Source organism: Dermacentor silvarum, chromosome 8 (assembly GCF_013339745.2).
Source record: "Dermacentor silvarum isolate Dsil-2018 chromosome 8, BIME_Dsil_1.4, whole genome shotgun sequence".
Classification (NCBI taxonomy): Eukaryota; Metazoa; Arthropoda; class Arachnida; order Ixodida; family Ixodidae; genus Dermacentor; species Dermacentor silvarum.
The window spans coordinates 17,169,361-17,190,842 of NC_051161.1; the positions used below are offsets into that span (position 1 = coordinate 17,169,361).

Here is a 21,482-nt window from a genome sequence, read left to right on the forward strand (position 1 = left end):
TCGCTCGAACTTTGGGACATGCTTGCTAGCGCTCCCTGGACAGGACATAATCTGTCTAGATCTCCGGCGTTTGTTTTGTCCCGATAATTGTCCCGATAGTATATATACTCTGGCGGTACTGCCCAGTAATTGCGCTGGTAGACATGCCTCACAGCCCAACGGTCGAGCCTTGGTTTCCTTCCCGATCCACGCAGACAGTTCTCGTCAACCAGGAAGGTTGACGGTCGGTATACCCGCATAGCTTTCGCTGTTCTGTCGGCTAGACGGAGTACGCAACTGCAGGACCGCCTCGCTGCGCGTGTGCATCACATTGGCGCGGGATCGTGCCCCCGTGGAGGGGCCTCTGTAGAGGCCCCCCTTGTTCGGGGGCCTCCCATGCAGGGGTGTGAGCCGTGGAGAGGTGTGTGTGATCTCGTCCGGTGAGAGTTTGCGGTGGGCGCGCCGGCCGGATTCAGTGCGCACCGCGCGATACAGTGTGATACTAGTAGTATTATATGCACTCATGCGGCGTAACCATATAGAGGCACGCGTTTCTGCGTCAGTACACTATGCGAGACTTTGTTAATCCCTGTGAGAGCAAAGAGGAACAGGTTACGAGCTAGCGGAGGCCCCCCTTCTTCTCTCTATACCCCTCCCTCCGATCCTACACCGAAATTAACTCCTAACCGCGCGTTATGATTTCTATACTGTAACACTTAATATTAACGAACGGTTGTGTCGGAAAGTTGGCTGCCGCAAACACACTTCGAACGTGTGTCGCGATACGCGATCCGTCCTTAATTCCATCCCTCGATTAAGTGCCCGGTGCGAAATATTACGAAACTTCAGATTTGGTCGAAATCGCGAATTATGGAGTTTGCGAATGTAAAACGTTGTGTACACCGCCCACCAAGTAGGAGATGAAATATATTAATATGCTCATGCTTACTTTTAGACTTTTACTGTCATTGGAAACACCCATGGTACCTGCCCAGCCGTAAATATGTCCTCTCCGTGGACCGTTGTACCCGGCTGAGGTACGATAGCGAACACCCTGCCGCCCTGGTACCGATTCTTGAGGAAGGGCTTCGTACGTACTACATGCTGCCATTATTTTATGAACGCCCACCGCTGCATATACACCACTTCGTGCAGCCGGGGCGCCATCCGCCGGAATAAGCATCATGCTAACACGAGGCCTTGTGTCCAGTCGTCGTGAGATCCAGTGCTTGGGAAGATGGTGCGTATCCTTGGGGCGTTCTCTTATGAAAGAAGGCAACCTCGAAATGTGAAGAAAAAAATGCAGTGAAGTATTCTGATGGACTGTATAGCTGGAAAGTTAACGAAAAGCATTGGCGATTGCTGTGAGTGTTTGAGGAGTCGATCTCGTGTTCGCGGAACACTGTGTATTGTCGTCACACCACGAGGTGCTGGCGTCGCGCGCGAAGCGTTCCTCGTGCTTACGATGTTTTTCTGACAAAGCTGCCTCCACAGGCCAGTGATGGCGTATGTTAACAGTCTGTAGTGGCAGTAAAAACTCGGAGTATAGAGCCCCGCTTGGGCCGACAACCGCCTCCGCCACAGCGTTCATGAGGCCAGGGGTTAAACCGAGGTACTATAGTCATGGAAACCAACCTTTTACGAAAAGGACCTTATCGGGAGAGGATCTCTGTAGATATTCTCCTGCAATTTCCGCTTCCCGCACGCTATTGTGATTTGTCCTTATTCTATATCGTGAGGAGTTATTGTTTGTTAAGTGATGACGATATGTGATTTTTATCCTGGTCGTTTTCGCTGACGCATAGTGGACATATCTGCACAATTAAAGAGGAATGCACGTTCCGATGTCGTCAATGGGAACCTGTGAAAATAATTGTATGTTTGGGTATATGTATATTTAAGCGCTACGGACTTTTTTTTTTTCGACAGTTTTGGAATATTTCTGTGTTATAGGAATGTGTGCGAGCTCTCGAACTTCTCGTAGCGTGAAGATAAACTGGTGATCGCATCGCGAAATGGTTTAAATATCCGACACAACATACTCTCTCTTTCTCCCCGTCTTTTCATTTTATTTTAATTGTACTGAGCTCTGTATAACCTGTGTCTCGGTGTGTCACTACAATGAAATTATATTGTTGGGTTTTCGGATGCCAACACCATGATCTATGAGGCACGCCGTAGTGGGGGTCTACAAGTGGTCTCGATTGGGTTTCATTTCTTTGCAAAAATCTCCAACGTTCGCGCTTGTCGTCTCATTTCTGGCAGGAGACTTGAAACAGTCGTATACAGGGTCCTAGCTAACTTTCGCTGGCAAAAAAAAAAAAAAAAAAAGAAAAGAAAAAGACGGTGTAAAATACAATCATAGGACCTACGGTGTCCGTAGACCGCTGACGACCGAACACCAATCGTGCCTTGAATCGTGTTGTTTCAATCTTTCTTTCTTTCATTTTTTTTCTTCGTTCTTTTCGTTGAACAGCTTGGCCAAAGTTAGCTGGCACACCCTTATGTGTATATACACGAAAACTTGGGCGAGTTTCGTAGGTATATATTTTGTTGTCTTCAAAAAAAAAAAAAAAAATCACGGGGTCTCTTATGTTATCCCTAAAACGACTTGAAGGCGAAAGCTCAAGTGCCGATGCATTACAGGCAGACACATGACGTACTTTATTTTTGCTGAGTCATCCACTTTAATTGCTTAGTCATCACCTTCATTCGCTGAGTCATCACCTTAATTCGCTTTAATTCATTGTAAGTCACTTTGTCATCCATCTTGATTCGCTTTGATTCCTCTTAATTAGCTTTAATTCCTCTCAATTCACTGAGTCATCTATCTTAATTCGCTTAGTCGTCCACTCATGCCTAGTCACCCTTTGGTCCGCTCCAACTGCCATTAACTCGCCTGTACGATTTCGCGTCGACGACGCGGTTTTCGCTCAAGGACTTTGAAGGTCAACTGAACGATGAGACATATAAGGCTTTCGCCATAAAAAAAAAAAAAAAAAATGGCGCGAAGAAACGGGTCGTGGGTAGGCCTCCACACTCCGCGCAATCTTCCTGCGTGAACACTGCTGTTCGCGCCGTCATACGTTATCTTTTAGACCAAATTACAATAAGCAAACACCACGAAGATTAAGGAAACACCTTTGTTGCTGAAATGATAGGGCCGTGCTTTTCTTGTGTTGGGGATTTTCGTTCCAGAACCTCGCTGACAGCGCGCTTGAGAGTCTGCGCAATGAATCCTGCCTCGTACACTTATCGAAACAGGTGCTCGCGTTAGTCTGCCGCTCGCGAAAAAGGTGTGAAGATCAGAATCTGGGTTCGGAGCTAGTTGGTGGGTCATATTCAAGGAAATTGACAGCAAACACAAGACGAGGACAAAGAACACAACGACAGGAAGTGAGGGTGTGACATGTGGGTGTGAAGATGAGGGTATATATACATTACCAAGAACCGAACCACCGCGAAATGGTATCGGCTATGTGCACGCCGCTTTTAAGGAACACCAAATAGAATAATATGTTAATCGGTTTTAATAAATTGCCATTCTACCATAAAAAAATAACTGTTACTGTGAGGTGTATGAGGCTTGGTAAGGCAAAAAAAAAAAAAAAAAACGCAAAAACCAAAGACCTTGAAGTTTCCGCGCCAGCTAGCCTTGATGTCATGGAATTTGACGCCGTCTGCTCGGGTCTTAACTTTTTAACGGTAAAGATGGACTACGTGATATTCTAAATGAGCCAGGAACTGAACTTGGGAAGTTTCAGAAATTTCTACTGCACGAACTGAACGCACATTCACGCACGAGCACACTCACTGCGGGTTTTGGGGCGAAAAAAAAAAAAAAAAAGAAATAGATGCGTCGTCTTATCTTCTATTAATTATCTTGTGACTGTGAAATTTACGAAAATCTAATTTCGAAGGAATACTTTGTTACTCTATACTGATTTGGTGTTTCTCTTTAGTGTCACGTTAAAGTGTTTAAAACGCTAAAAGGCTCACGTTCCAGTATATACCGAGTATACCGCATGCACGTGCCGAAGAGCTCGTCAAACTCTTCACGTTCTCCCCATTTGCGGAAGACATCTGCTGTTAGGCGCGGAATCCCACAACCATAGAATTACCGCGTATGCACGGCAAGGCATGTTCGCCCAAGACGTGTATAGGCTTGAATTAAGGTGCGTGTGTGTCTCTGTATATCGCGAAAAGAAGCTGCAGAGGTGTCAGCGCGCAACGGCGCGCGGCGTATGTGCACGATACCGCGGGCGGGTCCTTGCCGTATTAACATATACTATACTAAACGGCGCATGCACGCTGACGCGCCCTGGGGCAAGTGTCTGGCTGGCTTCTGCTCGAGTATAGCTCAAGGCGAGAACAACGTCCGCGCATTTCCAATTCCGAGTGGGAAGCTCGTCGGTAGCAGGACGCGCTTGGCGGGCGTAGAGGAACTGTCGCCGTCGAACGGAATGCATCGCCGAATATGCACAGCTATAGCACAGCGCAGCGCTTTGGAAACTGAGAGCTCTTCCGCGGCAGCTAGTCGTTCGCAGCACGAAGTGTGCATGCCACAATTCGGCGGTGCCTTTGCTTGGTAGGCGGGGTAGAATGCTTTTTCAGATCTCTGTTCGCGCTTCTTCGGTGAAGTAAGATTGGTTGTTAGCACAAAGCAAAATTTAAAAAGAAGAAGAAAAAGAGGAAGAAAGAAATACGAAATTCCCCTCCTTGAATTTTGGGCCCTAAACGCGACATCACTGTTATAACTACGACGTCAAAGAATCGCATGTAAACTGTCGAAAGAGTTATTTGTTCGCGTAGTCTCGGACTCTAGCTGTGAAAGGAATGTCCCCCCAAATTGTAAGGCTGTGTCCTTACTTACTTTCGCATTGAATATAATGCTCTTTTTTTTTTCCTTTTGTTTTCATTTGTGATCGATTAGTTGCCACGAACGAACAGTGCCAGAATCTGCGACGTCACGGGTACAGCAGGTGCGAAAATTCCGAAGTTACTTCGGCGCCCATTTTGCTCCCTCTGTACCATGCACTCCGAGTCTCCTCCGTTCTCGGACGACGCTGACTTGCTTGGACTTCCTTAATAACTTGCATATCAAAGTAGAGGCGTTGAGTGTGTGACGCCTGTTTTATGTATTTATTTATTTGTATTTCTCGGGCATACACTGCAGCGCACGAGACATAATATCACATTGACCCTGCCACTCTCCTGACTGGCTGACGACGAACTTGAGCCTTTCATTGAAAAGAATATATAAACGGTCACGGAAGCGCGTCCATAGCAGGAGTTCGGGCTGGTATTGAACTATGGCAAGCAGAGAAGTCGGCGCATAATTCCTTGCGCCGTCTTAGCGTTTATAATCGCGTCAGCTTCCTCGTAAATCGGGTGATTTTTCGTATACTTGACTTCCGTATGTAGGGGCGAACCCGGCTTGGGTACCTCGCAGTCAGCTGGTGGGCGTTGTTTCCCGGCGACAATTTTCACGCGTGCTTCTGGTCTTGCCCGAAGCGCGAGGAGCCGTGACCGACCTCGCGGTGCGAGGCGAGGCCACGCGCAGCCGTCGTCAATGAATCCGATATGCATGCAGCGGGTGTGCCCCCTTGCACGTGCGCGCTCGCGAGCGCGTGCAGGGTCACTGCGTATGCTTGCCCGCTGCGCGTGTATGGCTCGTCGGCTGTGACGTTCTGCTGCCACGGGCACGGGGTCGCCGGTTGGAATCCCTGCCGCGGCACTCCCGCTTCCCCTCTTCTGGAGCAGAGTGCAGAATCTCTGTGCGCTGACATTCCGGCATATTCCAAAGAAACCCCCATGTGGTCAGATTGAACCCCGAAAGCGTCCGTGGACACCATCGATGCTCCGAAATTGACCGGAGTGAGGAGCAGCGCCCCCTGTCAGTTCCCTCGGGCGGTAGGGCGAAAAGTTATTCCGTGGCCCCAACTGAGAGGAGGCCTGACCACTTGCGCAGTACAGGGTTTCGGCACTTCTGGCGAATGCTGTATATCTTCAAGAGCTTGGGTTTTCTGAGCTAAAGAGTTCTCAGAAACACACACACACACACAACACACACACACACACACACACACACACACACACACACACACACACACACACACACACACACACACACACACACACACACATATATATATATATATATATATATATATATATATATATATATATATCGTCAATTTTGGAAGCGTTCGCGCTCATCCTCAGAGGTACATAAAGGGGCAGAGTCGACTTGCTCAGATGCCATTCCGATTTCCCTCCTCAAGGGAGGTGTTCACGAGGGTTGCAATAAAATCAATGCACGCAGCTACCGTTCTGAATTCCGCGCGGCGGCCGTTGCCCTGAGCGTGGGAAACGACTCGTCTACTCTTCATCTTGGTCGACGCCTTTATTTGATGTAACGGGCGGGAGAGAGAGAAGATGGAGCGCATAGCGGCACCGCATATAGTCGGTAGTACGAACGCGGTCGGGGGAGTGGAAGGAAGCGCGCTCGACGAGACAACCACTCCGCTTACACGAAAAAAGTCGCTACACCCTTCTCGTCGCGTCTGGCTGTCTGGCGTGCGCGCGTAGTGCGTTTCGCGGCCGCGCGGTTTGCTCACGTTGGCGTCAGGGCGCGCGTAACAGGATGCATATACGCGAGAACCGGCGCACACACCAAGCGGCTTGGCCAAGGGAGTGCGCCGCAAGGACTTCTGCGCCCACGCTGATTTCAGGCGGCCGCATCGTTTGGCGAGTCTCGGCCTTGCCACACCGCAGCCCAGCTCAGCTCCTCCTCTTTCCTCAGCCCGTTTTCTCTTGTTCCATTGCTTTTCTTAGCGCATTAGCTCTCGAAAACGGCCGTGGCCACAGTGGCCCCTGCATCGAAGCGGTAATACGAGGCGCGCTCTTGGCCATGGCTGGCGTGCATGGCCCCAGACTACACGTGCTTTCTTCTATTTTTTGTATTATTTCTTAAATGTTATTTTTCGTCTTGCATCTTTATTCGTGAAGCGACTGAGAAGAGTGCCTGAATGCTCTCCTCCTGGCCCCAGCTAGGAGAGGGACGGCATGCAGGCACCCGTGCACACGACTGAGGCCTGTGGTAGATGGTTGGGCGTGTTGCTCCGTCTAGAGCGTGTTGCATGTTGCACGCATGTGCTGGCGTCCCTGGCTTTTCTATGAACGATGAATGTTTGCCCTCAGCAAATGCGCTTTAACGTTACCCTGCTGATACAAGCGGAACTACGTGTCACTTTATGTATGTATGCGTGCGTGAGAGAGCTGGGTCTTACGTATCTTCTGTGTTGAGTCTCTTCGTGACTACACTTTCCTTACATTGGGGACACATTACACAATGAGGTAAAGTTCAAAGTTGTGTGAAGGAGCGAGTTTAGCGCATTGGGTGGGCCACCTGAGAGCTTAGACTAATCTTATATGTACGCTCTAAGAAAAGTGGCGGGGAAAACGGGAGTAATTTGACCGGTAGTCCTAAAAAGGGCGCTTTCGTCCCTCAAGGGACAAAAGGAGTATGCGTGCCGTGTGCAAATTTTGGAGAGTAATTGTTTAGTCCCCGGTAGGAAAGAGATACCAAGGATACCAAGAGAAGGGAAGCGCAGTCGAGGAGGGCAGAAAACCAGGTGGGATGATGAAGTTAGGAAATTCGCAGGCGCAAGTTGGAATACGCTAGCGCAAGACAGGGGTAATTGGAGATCGCAGGGAGAGGCCTTGGTCCTGCAGTGGACATAAATATAGGCTGGTGATGATGATGATGAGGAGGAGGAGGAGGAAAGAGAGCAACGGGAGGACGAACGGCAACAGTTTCTCCGCATGCACTCCGCTGTTTTTCTCTATGTCATAGAGTGATGCGGCGAAAACGATATTGTCTGTATAAATCGAAAATAATTTGAAGTTTGTGCACTGTCAGTTGAACTACATGCAAGGCAATACTTTGCCTCTTCGTGAGAAAATTGAATTAAATTTAAAAGGTGTCGTTCAAGTCTGATAACTTTCTTTCTTTCTTTCTTTCTTTCTTTCTTTCTTTCTTTCTTTCTTTCTTTCTTTCTTTCTTTCTTTCTTTCTTTCTTTCTTTCTTTCTTTATTTCTTTCTTTCTTTCTTTCTCGCCCTCGTTTTGTTTTCAATCACAAAACCTCACAATGCTCTGAAAAGGCAGCGCCGTGTATGTCGGTGCAGTCAGAGACACGCGTTTCTACTCTGCTCTGGACAACAATGCATTGTCCACGATTATCTATCGCTGAGTCAGACAGATCGTTGTCGACCTTGTACCCCGTGACGCCGCCGGCTCGGAGATCGAGCGCCGTGACCCCCACTACGCTTCCTGGAAGTGAGCGCGACGCTGAATGCGCAGACTCCCGGTTGCGAAGCTAATCGGGAGAGGGGATTCCGTAGCTGCGATTATTTCGCATTGAGCGGCTGCTTCGTTTGTTCGTACAAAAGGCAACGCTCACGTTGATTGCGCGTCGGTCCTCGCGGTCAACATCGCGCACAAAAAAATAATAATTAAAGACATAAAGGCAGGATAATGAAAATGAAATAACCCTGTTGTTCTTGAGCTACATAGACGTCAGTTGACCCTCTCGTGCATTTAACTGATCGGTATGGAATGGCCATCTGTAGTTCCATGGTGCCTGCCCCGCCGCTTAGAGCATGACCTTCGAGATCAGGAGGCGCGCACCGCGCACGGTGACAATCTCGAAGGTCATGCGTAGAAATGCGTAGAAGTTGTTGTTTACATGTCTTTATTCACATTTTTGCCCTTAAGGGGCTGCGGTGAATTGAATGCGTAGAAGCTAGTGGTCCTTTGCGGCGGCGTCACTAGCTTCCTTGCGTGGAATAATAAGTGGAACTGTAGAAGGGACACTTAGACATTCAAGGGACAGGTGTTGTCCCTTGTGGTGATCTAAAGTTTGCGCTTATTATTCTACGCAAGAACGAACCAACTAGCCCAGCCGCAAAATAAGGCACCAGCTCCCCTGTCATATTATTGCAGTAGTTCCTAGGCTCTACTGCTGTTCCTTCGCTTCCGCTTGCAGCTCCGTGATCAGCGGCCATAGAGTTTCCCAGTATACTGGTAATATTACTGGGCGGGAAATCTGGCGCTCCAGTCCGTCAAGTCACTGCGAATTACGGGTAATACGTGGGTCTTTCTGCTATTTGGCATGAATTCTTCGATAAAGCACACTGCAGTTTCTGTTCGTTGTGACTAGTTTCGCAACGTTTGTTTAGAGCATTTAAGCTCATTCAAAGTTCAGTTCGTAATCTAGCTTCCTCTCTTTTCTCCAATCTAACCCGATCCCCTATGTATTGCCCTTCGAGCCGCTTTTTTTTTCTGCAATAAAGATTCATCATCATCATAATCACCAGCATCATAATTTTATTACCAGTGCCACGGTTACAGTGTATCACGGTGATAGGAAAGCTATGTACTATGGACACGCCAGTCTGAATCCCTTTCGCCGGCGTCTTAGCAGTGGTTATCACGAGATCACGCGATGCTTCGACGAGCAATTGAGTGGCATCGCGCCAAATGTTTGCCTCTTTGCCCGTATGACGTGGCGGCCGCGAAGGGAGTGTTTACTGTGCAGCGAAGCTGACGTGGTTCTGCGAAGAATCCACAGCAGACGAATCGCGAGCCAAATCGACTGCTCCCCTTACACCTACCGTTTACGTGCGAATACATTTGTAAAGCAGGTCGCTAATTGGCTGACATCAGCTGTTAATTGTTCCTGCAACGCTGTATAACGTTTCGGTGAAGCTGAAGTAACGGCAAGCCTGCAAGTTGCTGATTCACCGTTCATTCGACGAACGAGACAGCCTGTTCATCGGGATTAGGGCAGCTCGCGTTTTCCAAACTGTAACTAACTATATCGAGACAGAAAGACAATAAAAAAAATTCAGTGGCGATTTAGTGGTAAATGCTAGAGAAATGCGTTAGCTTTATAAACGTCGTACCTCTTTGAGGTCCCGAATCCACGATTCAAACCGCGCTCACCGCATTGCGAAGTGTTGTTCAGGAGCTCACTCTACACACGTCCTGCCGCTCCGAGGAGCGGAGTGGTGGTGGTGGTAGAAACTTTATTGCCATTGATACATGGTACTTGGGTGCTCCCTTACTGTGAGGAGGCACCCTATACAAAGCGAAGGAGAGCCCTTGGAGCGCAATCATTCTTATAGCACTGGAGATGATCCGGCGATGATCTTGAGGGGAAGTGCAAGTCAAAAGAGTCTCCCAGTAAGACTCCGCCACGGTCTGTGATGGGGGATGAGGGAAGGTGGGGCATGTGAGGAGGTTGTGTAGAAAGTCCCCTGGTTTATCGCTATAAGAAATTTGCATGAGGAGGGGAATTGGTCTGGGTATTTCGGTAGACCATCAGACCACCGAGTTTCGGCTGGTAAATGTAGGAAATATACTGTGCAGTGCCAACGTACACACACAGAGTATATATATATATATATATATATATATATATATATATATATATATATATATATATATATATATAATCACGACAAGTTAAAGCCACAGGCAATGAAGCCAAGGAAGTCATAGAGGTAATTAGATGTGGTTATTGAAATGTAAAAAAAAAAGGTGAAATGAAAGTCGAAGAAAAGAAAACTTGTCGCCGGTGTGTACCGAATCCACAACCGACGGCCGTATAAACGCTAGAATTCCGGTATTGCCCGTGCATACTCAATGCGTGGTAAGGAATTTTTCCAACAGGATCTGCAACGCGTGCGTTTACCCGTACTTGGAAGAATTCCCCCCTGCGTTCCAGGCAATACCTCGATGACGGCTTTTTTTTTTTTTTTTTTTTTTTTTTTTTTCCCGCAACTTCCAGCGGTTCAAGACTAGATCGAAGTCGGCTATGCGGAACTGTCGGAGCAGTGGGTAACGGATTGCTCGAAGACGGGAGTTACTGGTTATGCTGTGTACAATCCTCATTCTGATCTGAAGCGTCTTCTGCTACCGTGGTGGGTAGTTTACAAATATGTAATTGTGGCGCGAAAGGGACTGCAGCTGTGATGCGCCATGCAAGCACAAGTTTTTTTGTAGAAGACAATAAAATGGGTGTTAAGAATGTATGAGCGCAAAGTTGGTTTAAATGTCGTATTTAACAGCAGTGGTTTCGGACACAAGTACATCTTCTTCAGCGAGAGATACGTAAATAACTAAATAAATGAGTATTTTAGAAAGTGGCTTACATTAGTGCTATACGTGAGCGCTCCCCCATCCGCATAAGGAAGACGACAAAAAATAAAATAAAAAAATAAGAAAAACTGGCCAGTGGTAGTGGACCTGTTTAGTTACCGATTAGCGGGTTGGATTCCCAGCCCTGGCGGCCGCAATCCGAAAACACAGATGCGCGCGCACGCACGCCGAAGTGACACCCGCCTCTACGACGTGCTCAGGTCTCTCCGCTTTGGGACGCAAAAGTATATTATAAGATCACTCATTCAAGTAATTAAACGATTAGCGTACTCACTACTGTGCCCACGCATTCGTATATACATGAGTTTTCCCATCCACTTTCATTTCCATTTATTTATCATTCCTTTAATTCTTTAACTTTAACTGCTAAATTCTTTAACTGCGGATAGCTTCCCCTATGCTGTCCTTGGTGTTATGGTTTGTTGGCTTCTTATGATACGACTGCACGCACGCACGCAGTATCGGCGCAAATCACGCATTGAAATCGCGCCTCAACCATTTATTATTAACTTGACTGACGCGCGGGCCAGTGTCTATGGCTTTTTAGTTGTATTTTTACTCCGACCTGCAGATAACTCGCTATCGGTCGAGAATGCGTCGGATTACGACATCGCACGCCGACTGCATCGATCGCGTCGATGCCTGCACGCACGGCACACGTACCTGCGTAACTAGACAGTTTTAGTTTCACGTACGTAGAGGCTTTGCGTACGTAGAGCCTCTACGTGTGAGCAGTGCGCATGCGCAGAACGTAGCGGCCGCGCGCTGATCTCACGGACGTACGTGAGATTCGATTCTTTGCGTGCGTTTCTTGCGCACGCAGACAGCTTCGCGTGGGGGTTTCGTGAGATCACGAACAAGCGATAGCGTGCCGAGCGCGCGCAGACGGCTTGTATCGAAATACGGCGACAAGATGACTGGTCATCTTTTTCATTCCAAGACAACAATGACAGCAGGTAACGCTTGTACAACACACTTCCAGGCATTGCAGAGACCATCGCCGGCACGCATCAATGCACATCATCGGCTTGGCTGAAATACTAATATTGGATTGAATTGGCTACCGCAGTGTTCATATTTCCCGATAGATGGAGCTACGTGGTTCCTCTTGGCGCGCGTCGCGTACGTGTAGCTAAAAGCGTTTCAGATTGCGTGCACGTAAGGTACGCAGACTTTTCACGTTTGCGTACGTGAAGTCCCTACGTACGTGTAACTAAAACTGTCTACTGATGGTGGTCTGCGTGCCAACTTTTACAACAGCCGATAGGTCGAAGTACGTACTTATATCGCTACAAGAACTTTACGGAGTGGTACAGTCTTCGGGAGTTGTTGCCCCCAACCTCTCAGTTTGCAAGTTAAAGACCCAAACTTCGAAATAGAAATTATGTATAAATATATAGATAGGTACTGCTCAGCTTAGCGACATGATGAATTTTAACTTTATGTTCACTATAGCTGAACTCGATCGTCTGACATATACAGTCGGCCACGAAAGCTTACGGGACTCGGAATTTGCGAGAAAGCTGAAATGCTGCGAAGGCTGGACACATAACCTCGAGTTTAAAGTTTTAGTGTGTAATAGATTTTGTGACTTATGTAGGAGCTGAGGAGCTAGCGCAATGCCTTAAAAGGCCGGAAATTCATATTTCTCGTAGAACCGGGGCCCCGTAATCTTCTGTGGTCGCGACTGTGCGTCTTTTCTTTTTTTTGTCTAATATTCAGGACTGTGCAAATATTGGGAAAAAAAGAAAAGAAAAAAAAATAGAGAGCATTTCCACTTGTTTCATGCATGTGAGTTTACAGTTGCTTTGGTAGGCGGTGGAAAGTAAAATAGGTATGCACGAATAACGCAGTTTCATGCTTTTTACAAGGCCTCATGTAATCGTGATCATAATTAGCATGTATCAACCTATTTTATGTCCACTGCAGGACATAGGGCTCACCCAAACACCATCAGTTACGTACGCCTGTCATGCATCCGCTCGCTCCGTCCTATACCCGCAAGTTTGGTAATCTAATCACACTACCTAATCCTTGGTGGCTGTCCTCGACTGCGTATCCCATTCCTGGACACTAATACACCACTTGTTTGCGTCTTTACGCATTACATGACCCGCCCAACACCGTGCACTTTCCCCTCTCAATGTCACGTGAATTATTCTTATGACAGACATAATCACCTCAATGCTGTTTATGGCAATCCAGCAAGATCACGCGTGCGTGGGGCAAGATGCATAACTATGCGCATATGAACGAGGCTCTAACGGAGTCAAGCGGCCTCTTCTTGAGGTTTCGTTCATAGCTGTTGTATCCGGAGGTGCATATTTACAACCACGCTAAGCCACCAGACAGCGAAGCCCGAGAAAACATTTGGTAAATTAACGTTTCTTTTAATTGAAATGTAGAAGTAATAAGGAAAAGGGAAACGGAAGTGGATAAAACGATAATTTGCCGCCGGTGGGAGCCGAACCCACATAACTGTGGGAAGCGGCAAGTCTTGACGTTCGGTTTGTCAGCTTCCGTATAACCAAGAAGCTCGCACCAGAGCTGTGAATGAAGAGGCTAGCAGCGGCGTCTGTGTGGGTGGCCCGGACACATCTGTCAGCGAGACTCGTCGGCACACGATCGCACGTAGGTGTCGCTGCCGGTCGCCTGCAGCACGCATAAAAAAAAAAAAAAAAAAAAAAGGAACACATGTTTCTCCATTTCGTCATTCGGCAGCTCGTCCTCGCGAAAGCTCGTAATGTCCCAGCTGTGACGGGCAGTTACTGACGCTGTGTACGACTTGTTTGTGTCTTGCACACGTGCGAGTTAGCGGTTACGGCGCTAACTTAAACCGCGCGTGAGAAACGCCGTTAAGAAAGGCTGAGCTGAGGTCCCACTACTGCTCCATATGTTGTGTGGGAGGAGTCGGCATGGCTGATCAAGGTTCATAAAGTGTATGTGTGCGTGTGTGTGTGTGTGTGTGTGTGTGTGTGTGTGTGTGTGTGTGTGTGTGTGTGTGTGTGTGTGTGTGTGTGTGTGTGTGTGTGTGTGTGTGTGTGTTGTACGCGTACTTGGTATACGCCTGTGGTCTCCCAATCCCGTTAGGTCGCCGTTGGTCTTGCGCCAGTACTCGTCAGGTTACCGGACCAGATCAGCCTCGCGTTGCACTGCTGCCGTGGTTCATTATGTGCATAGAACCAATGAGCAATGCGTGTGCCCTGCGTATTATCTGAACGACCGCGCGAATGTGTTACGCATACTGCTGCTGCTCTTGGTTATGGGCCTATGGCGCAGTGCATTCGTGGCTACACCCCCGATGACCCGCCGTGGTTGCCAGTGGCTATGGTGTTGGGCTGCTAAGCACGAGGTAGCGGGATCAAGTTCCGGCCACGGCGGTCGCATTTCTATGGGAGCAAAATGCAGAAAACACCCGTGTACTTAGATTTAGCTGCACGTTAAAGAACCCCAGGTGGTCTTAAATTAATCCGGAGTCCCCCACTACGGCGTGCCTCATATTCAGAAGGTGGTTTTGGCACGTAGCACCCCATAATCCTTTTACACCCCCGATGTCGTTTCAAGGTTGGGAGCTGTGGCCAAGGCATTTGTTCTATACACATAATATGAGTAAGGAAATCACCGTGGCCATGAGTATATAATATACGAAGAGCGTAGACGTCGCGCAGTCACAACTCTCGGAGGCCAGGCAGAAACGGCGCTCCGTCGTGAACAGATGTCTCTGCTCGGTCTCCTCACGTTTCCGTTTTTCGCGGAAAGAAGGCGCGCGCTCCGCGCTGCGACTAGGAAGCCTACATGCAAGCGCTGTTTTGCAACAGCGCTTGCATGTAGGCTCCCTAGCTGCGACGATCGCTGCTTCGTACACATGTGGCGTGGACGCGTTTTTGTTTATTCTCGCTGAGATTTCTGAAGCCTACCGGCTGCTGTAAAGCGCCTTGGCAGAGTTGTTCACGTCTCGATCATCTCGAATAAAGGGACGTAACGTTCACGGTTGCACGAAGACGTCGGCCACATCGCGGCCTAAGCCCTGAGGCGTCCTTTTATTATTTTGATACGAGCGGTTGGACCCTCTCTCGAAATGTGAATAAATAAAAGCTACAGAGCGTAATTCAAAGAGCTGTAGAAAGAACAGAAAGACGAAAACACAGGTCTGATTGAAGAAGGGGAAACAGTTATGATCACAAATGCGTCCGCATCCAGCACTTCCCGCCGTTGTGGTTCAGTGGCTGCGACATTATGCTCAACAACAACAAACAACAACAACAACAACAACAACAATAATAATAATAATAATAATAATAATAATAATAATAATAATAATAATAATAATAATAATCACATTTATTTTCAGCAGGCTTAATTAATTCAGAGCCTGCTGGAGGGGCAGTTAAATTGCCTGACAGGTCTCTGAGCCTTTACAGCTTGGCAAGCGGCATAAGCAATTAAGGGAATATGCATAGCCATGCTTTCTTCACACGAAAAATACAGGAAACGTAGAGAACAGTCATTTTACGCTTATGTGCACATTAACGCCGGTTCGATTACCTTCCGCCGCAGCTGCATTTTGATGGGTGAGGTTTCGAATTTCGAAGAGCAACCAGGGATAGCCGATAGTCTAATTGTCATAAGAGAAAAAAATGGAGCTGGGCAGTCCATGTAATGCCTAGGATGGATAACCGGTGGACCGTTAGTGTTACAGAATGGATACCAAGAGAAGGGAAGCGCAGTCGCGGACGCCAGAAAACTAGATGGGGTGATGAAGTTAGGAAATTTGCAGGCGCTAGTTGGAACCAGCTATAGCGCAAAACAGCGGCAATTGGAGATCGCAGGGAGAGGCGTTCGTGCTGCAGTGGACATAAATATAGGCTGATGATGATGGATGATGATTTCGAATAACGCTCGTAGTGTACTTAGATTTCAGTGCACGTTGAAGAACCCTACGTGGTCAAAATTAATCCGGAGCTCCCCACTGTAGGGTTAGCCGCTTTAAAAGGTTCTCTCACACGCCGCAGTGTTGCTTTGGTGCTGAATCAGTCACTTTGCACGTATAACAGCACGCGCTATAACCAACGCACGCATGGAAGACATTCCTCTGCTCCCTTAGTTTTCGTAAAATTGAAGCCGCCGTAAAAAAAAAAAAAAAAAAAATGCTTTGCAGCCTGACTGCATGAGAACAAACGACATGGAACATGATGCACTGTTTCTTCTTTTCTCATTATTATTTTCATTTTGTCAGTCAGTCGTCAGTATTTGGAATACGTGTTTTGAGTGCCAAGCGAGCGCATCGCGGCAACGCCAAGCAGAAAGCAACAGAAAAGCGTCTAGTTCGCCCTCCTTATAGGAGGGTAGCAGAGTGGCACTCTCATACACGCACCATTGTCTAAGTGGCTTCACCCAAGTGTGCGTAAGATATCTCCGGGTGTAAGCAACGCCCGCGAACAGCTTCGAAACGTTACAACGCGAGGCTTCAGCTGCCGCCAGGCAAAAGGCAAAAGGCCTCCCTTCACCGTCTCGTCCTATTGTGCTGTCCGTGACTGCGACGACTGTTTGTCTTTCAACTCAGCGGAGTGACTCGCCGGGTCACGTGACCGGAAGAGGCTCCGCGGTCTCTCCCGCGAGCAATAGGTCGCTGGCATGCAGAGGAGGCTGTGTGTGTTGGCCATCCTTATCAGCTGCAGGCACCTTTCTCCCTTTGATCTCTACCGCGGCTTCGCTCTCTTTTCGCTTAGTCGTATGGCTCTGAACGAGCCGTCATCGCCTGTGTGCATACCCGGGAGAGCTTTAATGGGCGGCCGACGAGGGTGTTGAGCGGAGCGCGTTGTGTGCTGGCAACCGCCCTTCAAAAATGCCGGCTTTCGGGCGATTATGTGGATAGTGTCTTCCTGTCTAAGCGGGAACACCTTAATAGTAGTCAAGCGCTCATTGCAGTTTAAATTCGGTTTGAAGTCATGCACGCCAACTTTTCGTTGATATCTACATTAGACAAGCGCTCGCCCTGTGTTCTCGAGTCGTCTGTGTTCATTCGCGCTTTTCTAACCATGAACCCGGACTACCCATTCTAGCCACCCTATACCCGGACTATCTCACCCAATTCGCGATATTGATGAAGCCTATACGTTTGGCATGCTACCGGCAACTTTTTTCCTTGTAGAAGTAGAAATACCCTGTTTATACTGCCTCGAATGCTAATACGGTGTTTGCCCAAACGGACCCGGTGCAGTCATTGTCTGTAAAGTCATGTGCACCGAACGCGAACGGACTGGCTTCGAGTCGAGTACTGTACTAACAACCCCCGAGGCTGCTCTAAAATTCTGCTTTCTCCAAAGCTCCAGAGGTTAAGAAATTTCGGTTCGGATTGCTGGGAACGGAAGACTGCAGCAAGAGTCCGGCGACACCCAGTCGCGTGTGGAGTGACTTCAAAAGTTTCGATGACGGTTGTACCACAAGAATGAAATGAGACGCTGTCGCCGTTGAACGCGGTGATACGTTAAATGGCATGCGGAATGGCCATCGAAACGCTGTTTTGGGTGGTGTCTCTGGCTGCAATAATCGACGTTCGATTGACGTTTGAGCATTCCTTTGATGTCGCACATATTGACCGAACGGGCTGTTTTCCCCTGTCAATCCGCGTCGTTTTCTTTAATTCATCCGAATCGCGCTCAGCTTTTCCCGCGTATTGGTGGCAGAATTTTTTTAATTCGAGAAATATATAACAACTAATAGTAATCAAAAGAAAATGTCATAAAGTATGAAAACGCAAGTGCAAAATTTGTACTCGCGTTTTCTGCTGGTACAAGAAAATGATCTTTCTTGACATTGCTGCCGACATTTAGAGAAACCGTTGACGCGATTTCGACGCTGCGAGCCGTTGACATTTCTGTTCGTTTTAATGTCAACCTTGGTGATCTCACACATTCCTCTCGCCGGCGCTCTAGTCGGGATCATTCGCGCCGCGGTTATTGTCCGCAGCCAACGACCTATAGCAGAGTCGAGACATCTAATCGAACACCACCCGCAGCGCCTTCACAACCGGAACCTGACAGCTCACAGGCTGCTCTCCGGGGCATGAAATTGTGCCAGGGACCAATACAAACGGCACGCATACACACAATCAGAACGAACGAAAGAAAGAAAGGCCGCATAGAAGAACTCGCTCTGGAATTCCCGCGCCCGGCGGCTAACCCGTTCGAGACGGCGACGTCAATCCCGCATTGGGGCGAGCTACCGTGGAAGAAAGCAGGCCCCTCTTTTTCGCTGTCGCGTGTCGGCGGCGCTTAGCGAAATTCGCCCCGCACCCCGTTTTTCTCTCCCCCGACTCTTCACCGACTTGTTGTTGCTTCTGCCGCAACGATCTTCAGAAGAGGGGGGACGGCGCCCGCGGCAAACAGCGTGCCGGCAGGAGCGAGTGCGCGAAGTCTTCGTTTACCTGGACACATGACTCAAGAGGTTGCAACGCAGCGACGGCGTGTTCTTGGCTCGCGCGACGGACGGCACATCTCGCTTGAGTCACACGCAGTCGGGCCCAGCGGTAGCGACGAACGAAGACGCAAGGCCTCCCCGACACCGCGCGCCCGCTTTCTCCGTGCCAGCGTTCGCGTCACACGCAACGTGCGCAACGACGTAAACAGCGCGGTGCCGTGCACGTGCTAGCAGCCGGCGACTCGGATTGTGCGCGTGGACGGTGTGGTACGCGGCTTCTTTCCGCGTCCATTATTTCTGCGCGCGCCTCTCTCGCGCAAACACAAGCCGACTTGCGGAGAAGGAGGTCGGACCAGGGCCAACCCTCGCCGGCCACCGGCAGGCAGGTTATCGTCGCGCGTGTTGTGAGCTCGGCGATCCGCGGCGTGCGACGGTGTGTGTGTGTGGTGTGTCCGCACGCGCGCGGAGCACCTTCCTCAAGCCGGCGGCGGCGCCGTCGGCATCTGCGGCGGCAGCAGCAGCAGCTCTGCTCCGAGTGGTGGATTCAGCAGTGCAGTGCTACGCGGACGACCGGAAACTGCGTCAGCTATCGCCAGCCGCCGTCTCGTGTTCCGATAGCGGCGGGAGGACGGACCCATGGCGTTGGCTCTCGCCGACGCGCCGCCGACGCAACGACTGTCCGAGACCGCTCCCCGTGCGACGACGCCGCTGGACTTGGTCGCTGCGGCGACCACCCGAATGCTCCTCCTGCTGAGGCTGTTGGTGCTGCCGCCGCCGCTTCGACAACCATGAGGTTCCTGCGCCGACTACGGGTGAATAGCATCATCAGAGCGTGCCCCCCCCCCCCCCCCCCCCCCCTCTACTTCGTCTCCTCACAGCGCACGCGGCATGGTTTTTGACCGTTGGCTCGTGTTTGGTTTGCGCTCGTTCGTCCGTTAGGGGAGGGGGGTGAGCGGGCGCGTCTTGCCGGCATGTTTCGGAAGGATGTGTGTGTGTGTGGCTGTGTGCCTTCTTTTTGAAACATACCCCCTCCATCCCTCTATCCGCGCGTCCTTCTCACTCCACGCGTGAGAAGCCTCTTTTGCATTCTGCTCTACACGTTGCCACGCGGATCACGCACCTGTCGGCCCGAACTCTCCCTCGCTGTTCGTGGGAACGCGTGCTGCTTGCTGCCGCCGTCGCGTAACCGCGACGGCGTGTTTACGGGGTCACCCTCGTAATCTGACGGGGTGAGCTGCTTCCTAAATGCGCTCGCTCTGAGCCGGTGAGGACACGCGGGTGAATCTCGAAGCAGGGTCTCGCCAGCTCGAGCGTGACGATCGTTCGTCGGTTGCCGCCTCTTCGGTGAAGCAACGAAAGCTGCGCCAGTAGCGGTGTGTGAGCCCCGTCTCCCCGCCCTGAGAAACTCGAGTGTCTCCACCGAAAGCGTCGTGTTTGCTCGCCCCGCTGCATGCTTCGGTTATCTTGCCACCTGAACTTGGATTGCGCGTTCGCCCCCCCCCCCCCCCCCCCTCCATCCTTGCCGCTTGCCCTGGGTATCTGTACCGGTGCTGCGCGATGCATGGGTCGCTCCTGTGTATTTGCCTACGGTACTGAAAAGAAAAAGACGAAGCAAATCACTTTTAGTTTCGTCTACGTTCATCGCTGCCCGGTGTCGCGTTTTTCTTTTTTTTTTTTTTTTCTTTCTTTTTTCTCAGGCTTTGGTTGAAGACCGTGCCCACGTCCACGCGTGTATACTGTTGCCGCGGTAACCTTTACAGAGGTGCACTTTTTGTTGTCTAAAGGTCACGGAAATAACTGCAACAGCCGCGCTATAGCCTGGCTGCCACTATTTAGCCTAGAGTTGCCACTGTAAATTTTAATCCTACGGCTTGAACTGTTGACCTGATGATGAAAAATGGCGAAAACAGTGAAAGTGGTTCATATCTTACAATTATTTTGGTCATTGTAGTGCTCTTACCTTTCGATATGAATCTTTGTAAATTTTTATGTTACAATGGTTTGAAATGTTTCGTGCATAACCTGCGCACTAACGGGGGAATAAGAGTGCAAGATTTTGCGAAGATTTTGACATTGGTGACATGTGTGAAAACTGTTGAATGATATTGGGGACATGAAAAAAAAAAAGAAAAGGAATATGGAAGAAAAAAAAGTTCTGGCCTGCGCAGGGATCGAACCTACGACCTTCGCGTTATTAGCACGACGCTCTAACCGACTGAGCTAGCAGGCCAGGCGAAGCTGTTGTTAGTAAGAATCGAAGCTATTCTGACGGTGCGAAAGTGCTGCCGTTCTCGATGTACGCAACAGCTTATCGTTAAAGTCATGCCACGCGCTTTTCTACAGCGTCTTGCCCCAAAACGGGGCGAGGATACCTGCGGATCACTTTGCAATTTATTATTTTGTATCGAATCAAGGTTGAAAATGGTGGGAAGTTCCTTTTAGGGCAAGAACTTAATGCATGGCTACTCTGTCACACAGTTTTTTAGAGGGGGAGGGAATTGGCGTTGGAACTGCCGCTGCTTCATCCTGGCACCTCGATACACGTGCTGTTCACATGGTACTGCTCTGTCGAGATCCGTTCAGAGATCCTTTGACGCTTTAACGCGGCCGTATAATACGTGGACAGGCGTTATGTCTTGCATTTGACGTCACGCATGCCGTATGCCCGGCAAACCATATTCCCAATCTCCACTGCGCTGCTTTTCGTTGAGTTGTTGTTCGCCAGCATGGCGGCGGCGACGTCATTCCTCGCATATGAAAACCTTTGCGGAGACCTCAAGGAGTGCCGATCCCGATGAAACACACGGCAGTGCTGGCAAGGAGAAATGGGAACGTTTCTCGAAATTTCAAACATCA

The 21,482-nt window shown here is 49.3% G+C and overlaps 1 protein-coding gene and 1 non-coding gene across 4 annotated transcripts in view; one reads left to right on the forward strand and one right to left on the reverse strand.

Annotated features, from left to right (window-relative positions):
- Positions 1-21,482, forward strand: part of LOC119460698 (uncharacterized) — a 92,867-nt gene that overhangs the window by 29,564 nt on the left and 41,821 nt on the right. Inside the window, exon 1 of one of the 3 annotated variants that reach the window (XM_049672676.1) lies at positions 18,356-19,438. The exons of the other annotated variants lie outside the window; for them this stretch is intronic. Within the exon in view, the coding sequence (XP_049528633.1) occupies positions 19,415-19,438 (24 nt within the window). The 5' untranslated portion in view covers positions 18,356-19,414. Of the gene's footprint in view, positions 1-18,355; positions 19,439-21,482 lie in introns of those variants that run through there. 3 annotated transcript variants of the gene reach the window in all.
- Positions 20,783-20,856, reverse strand: Trnai-aau (transfer RNA isoleucine (anticodon AAU)). Its single transcript has one exon. It is a non-coding gene; the product is annotated as a tRNA-Ile (tRNA).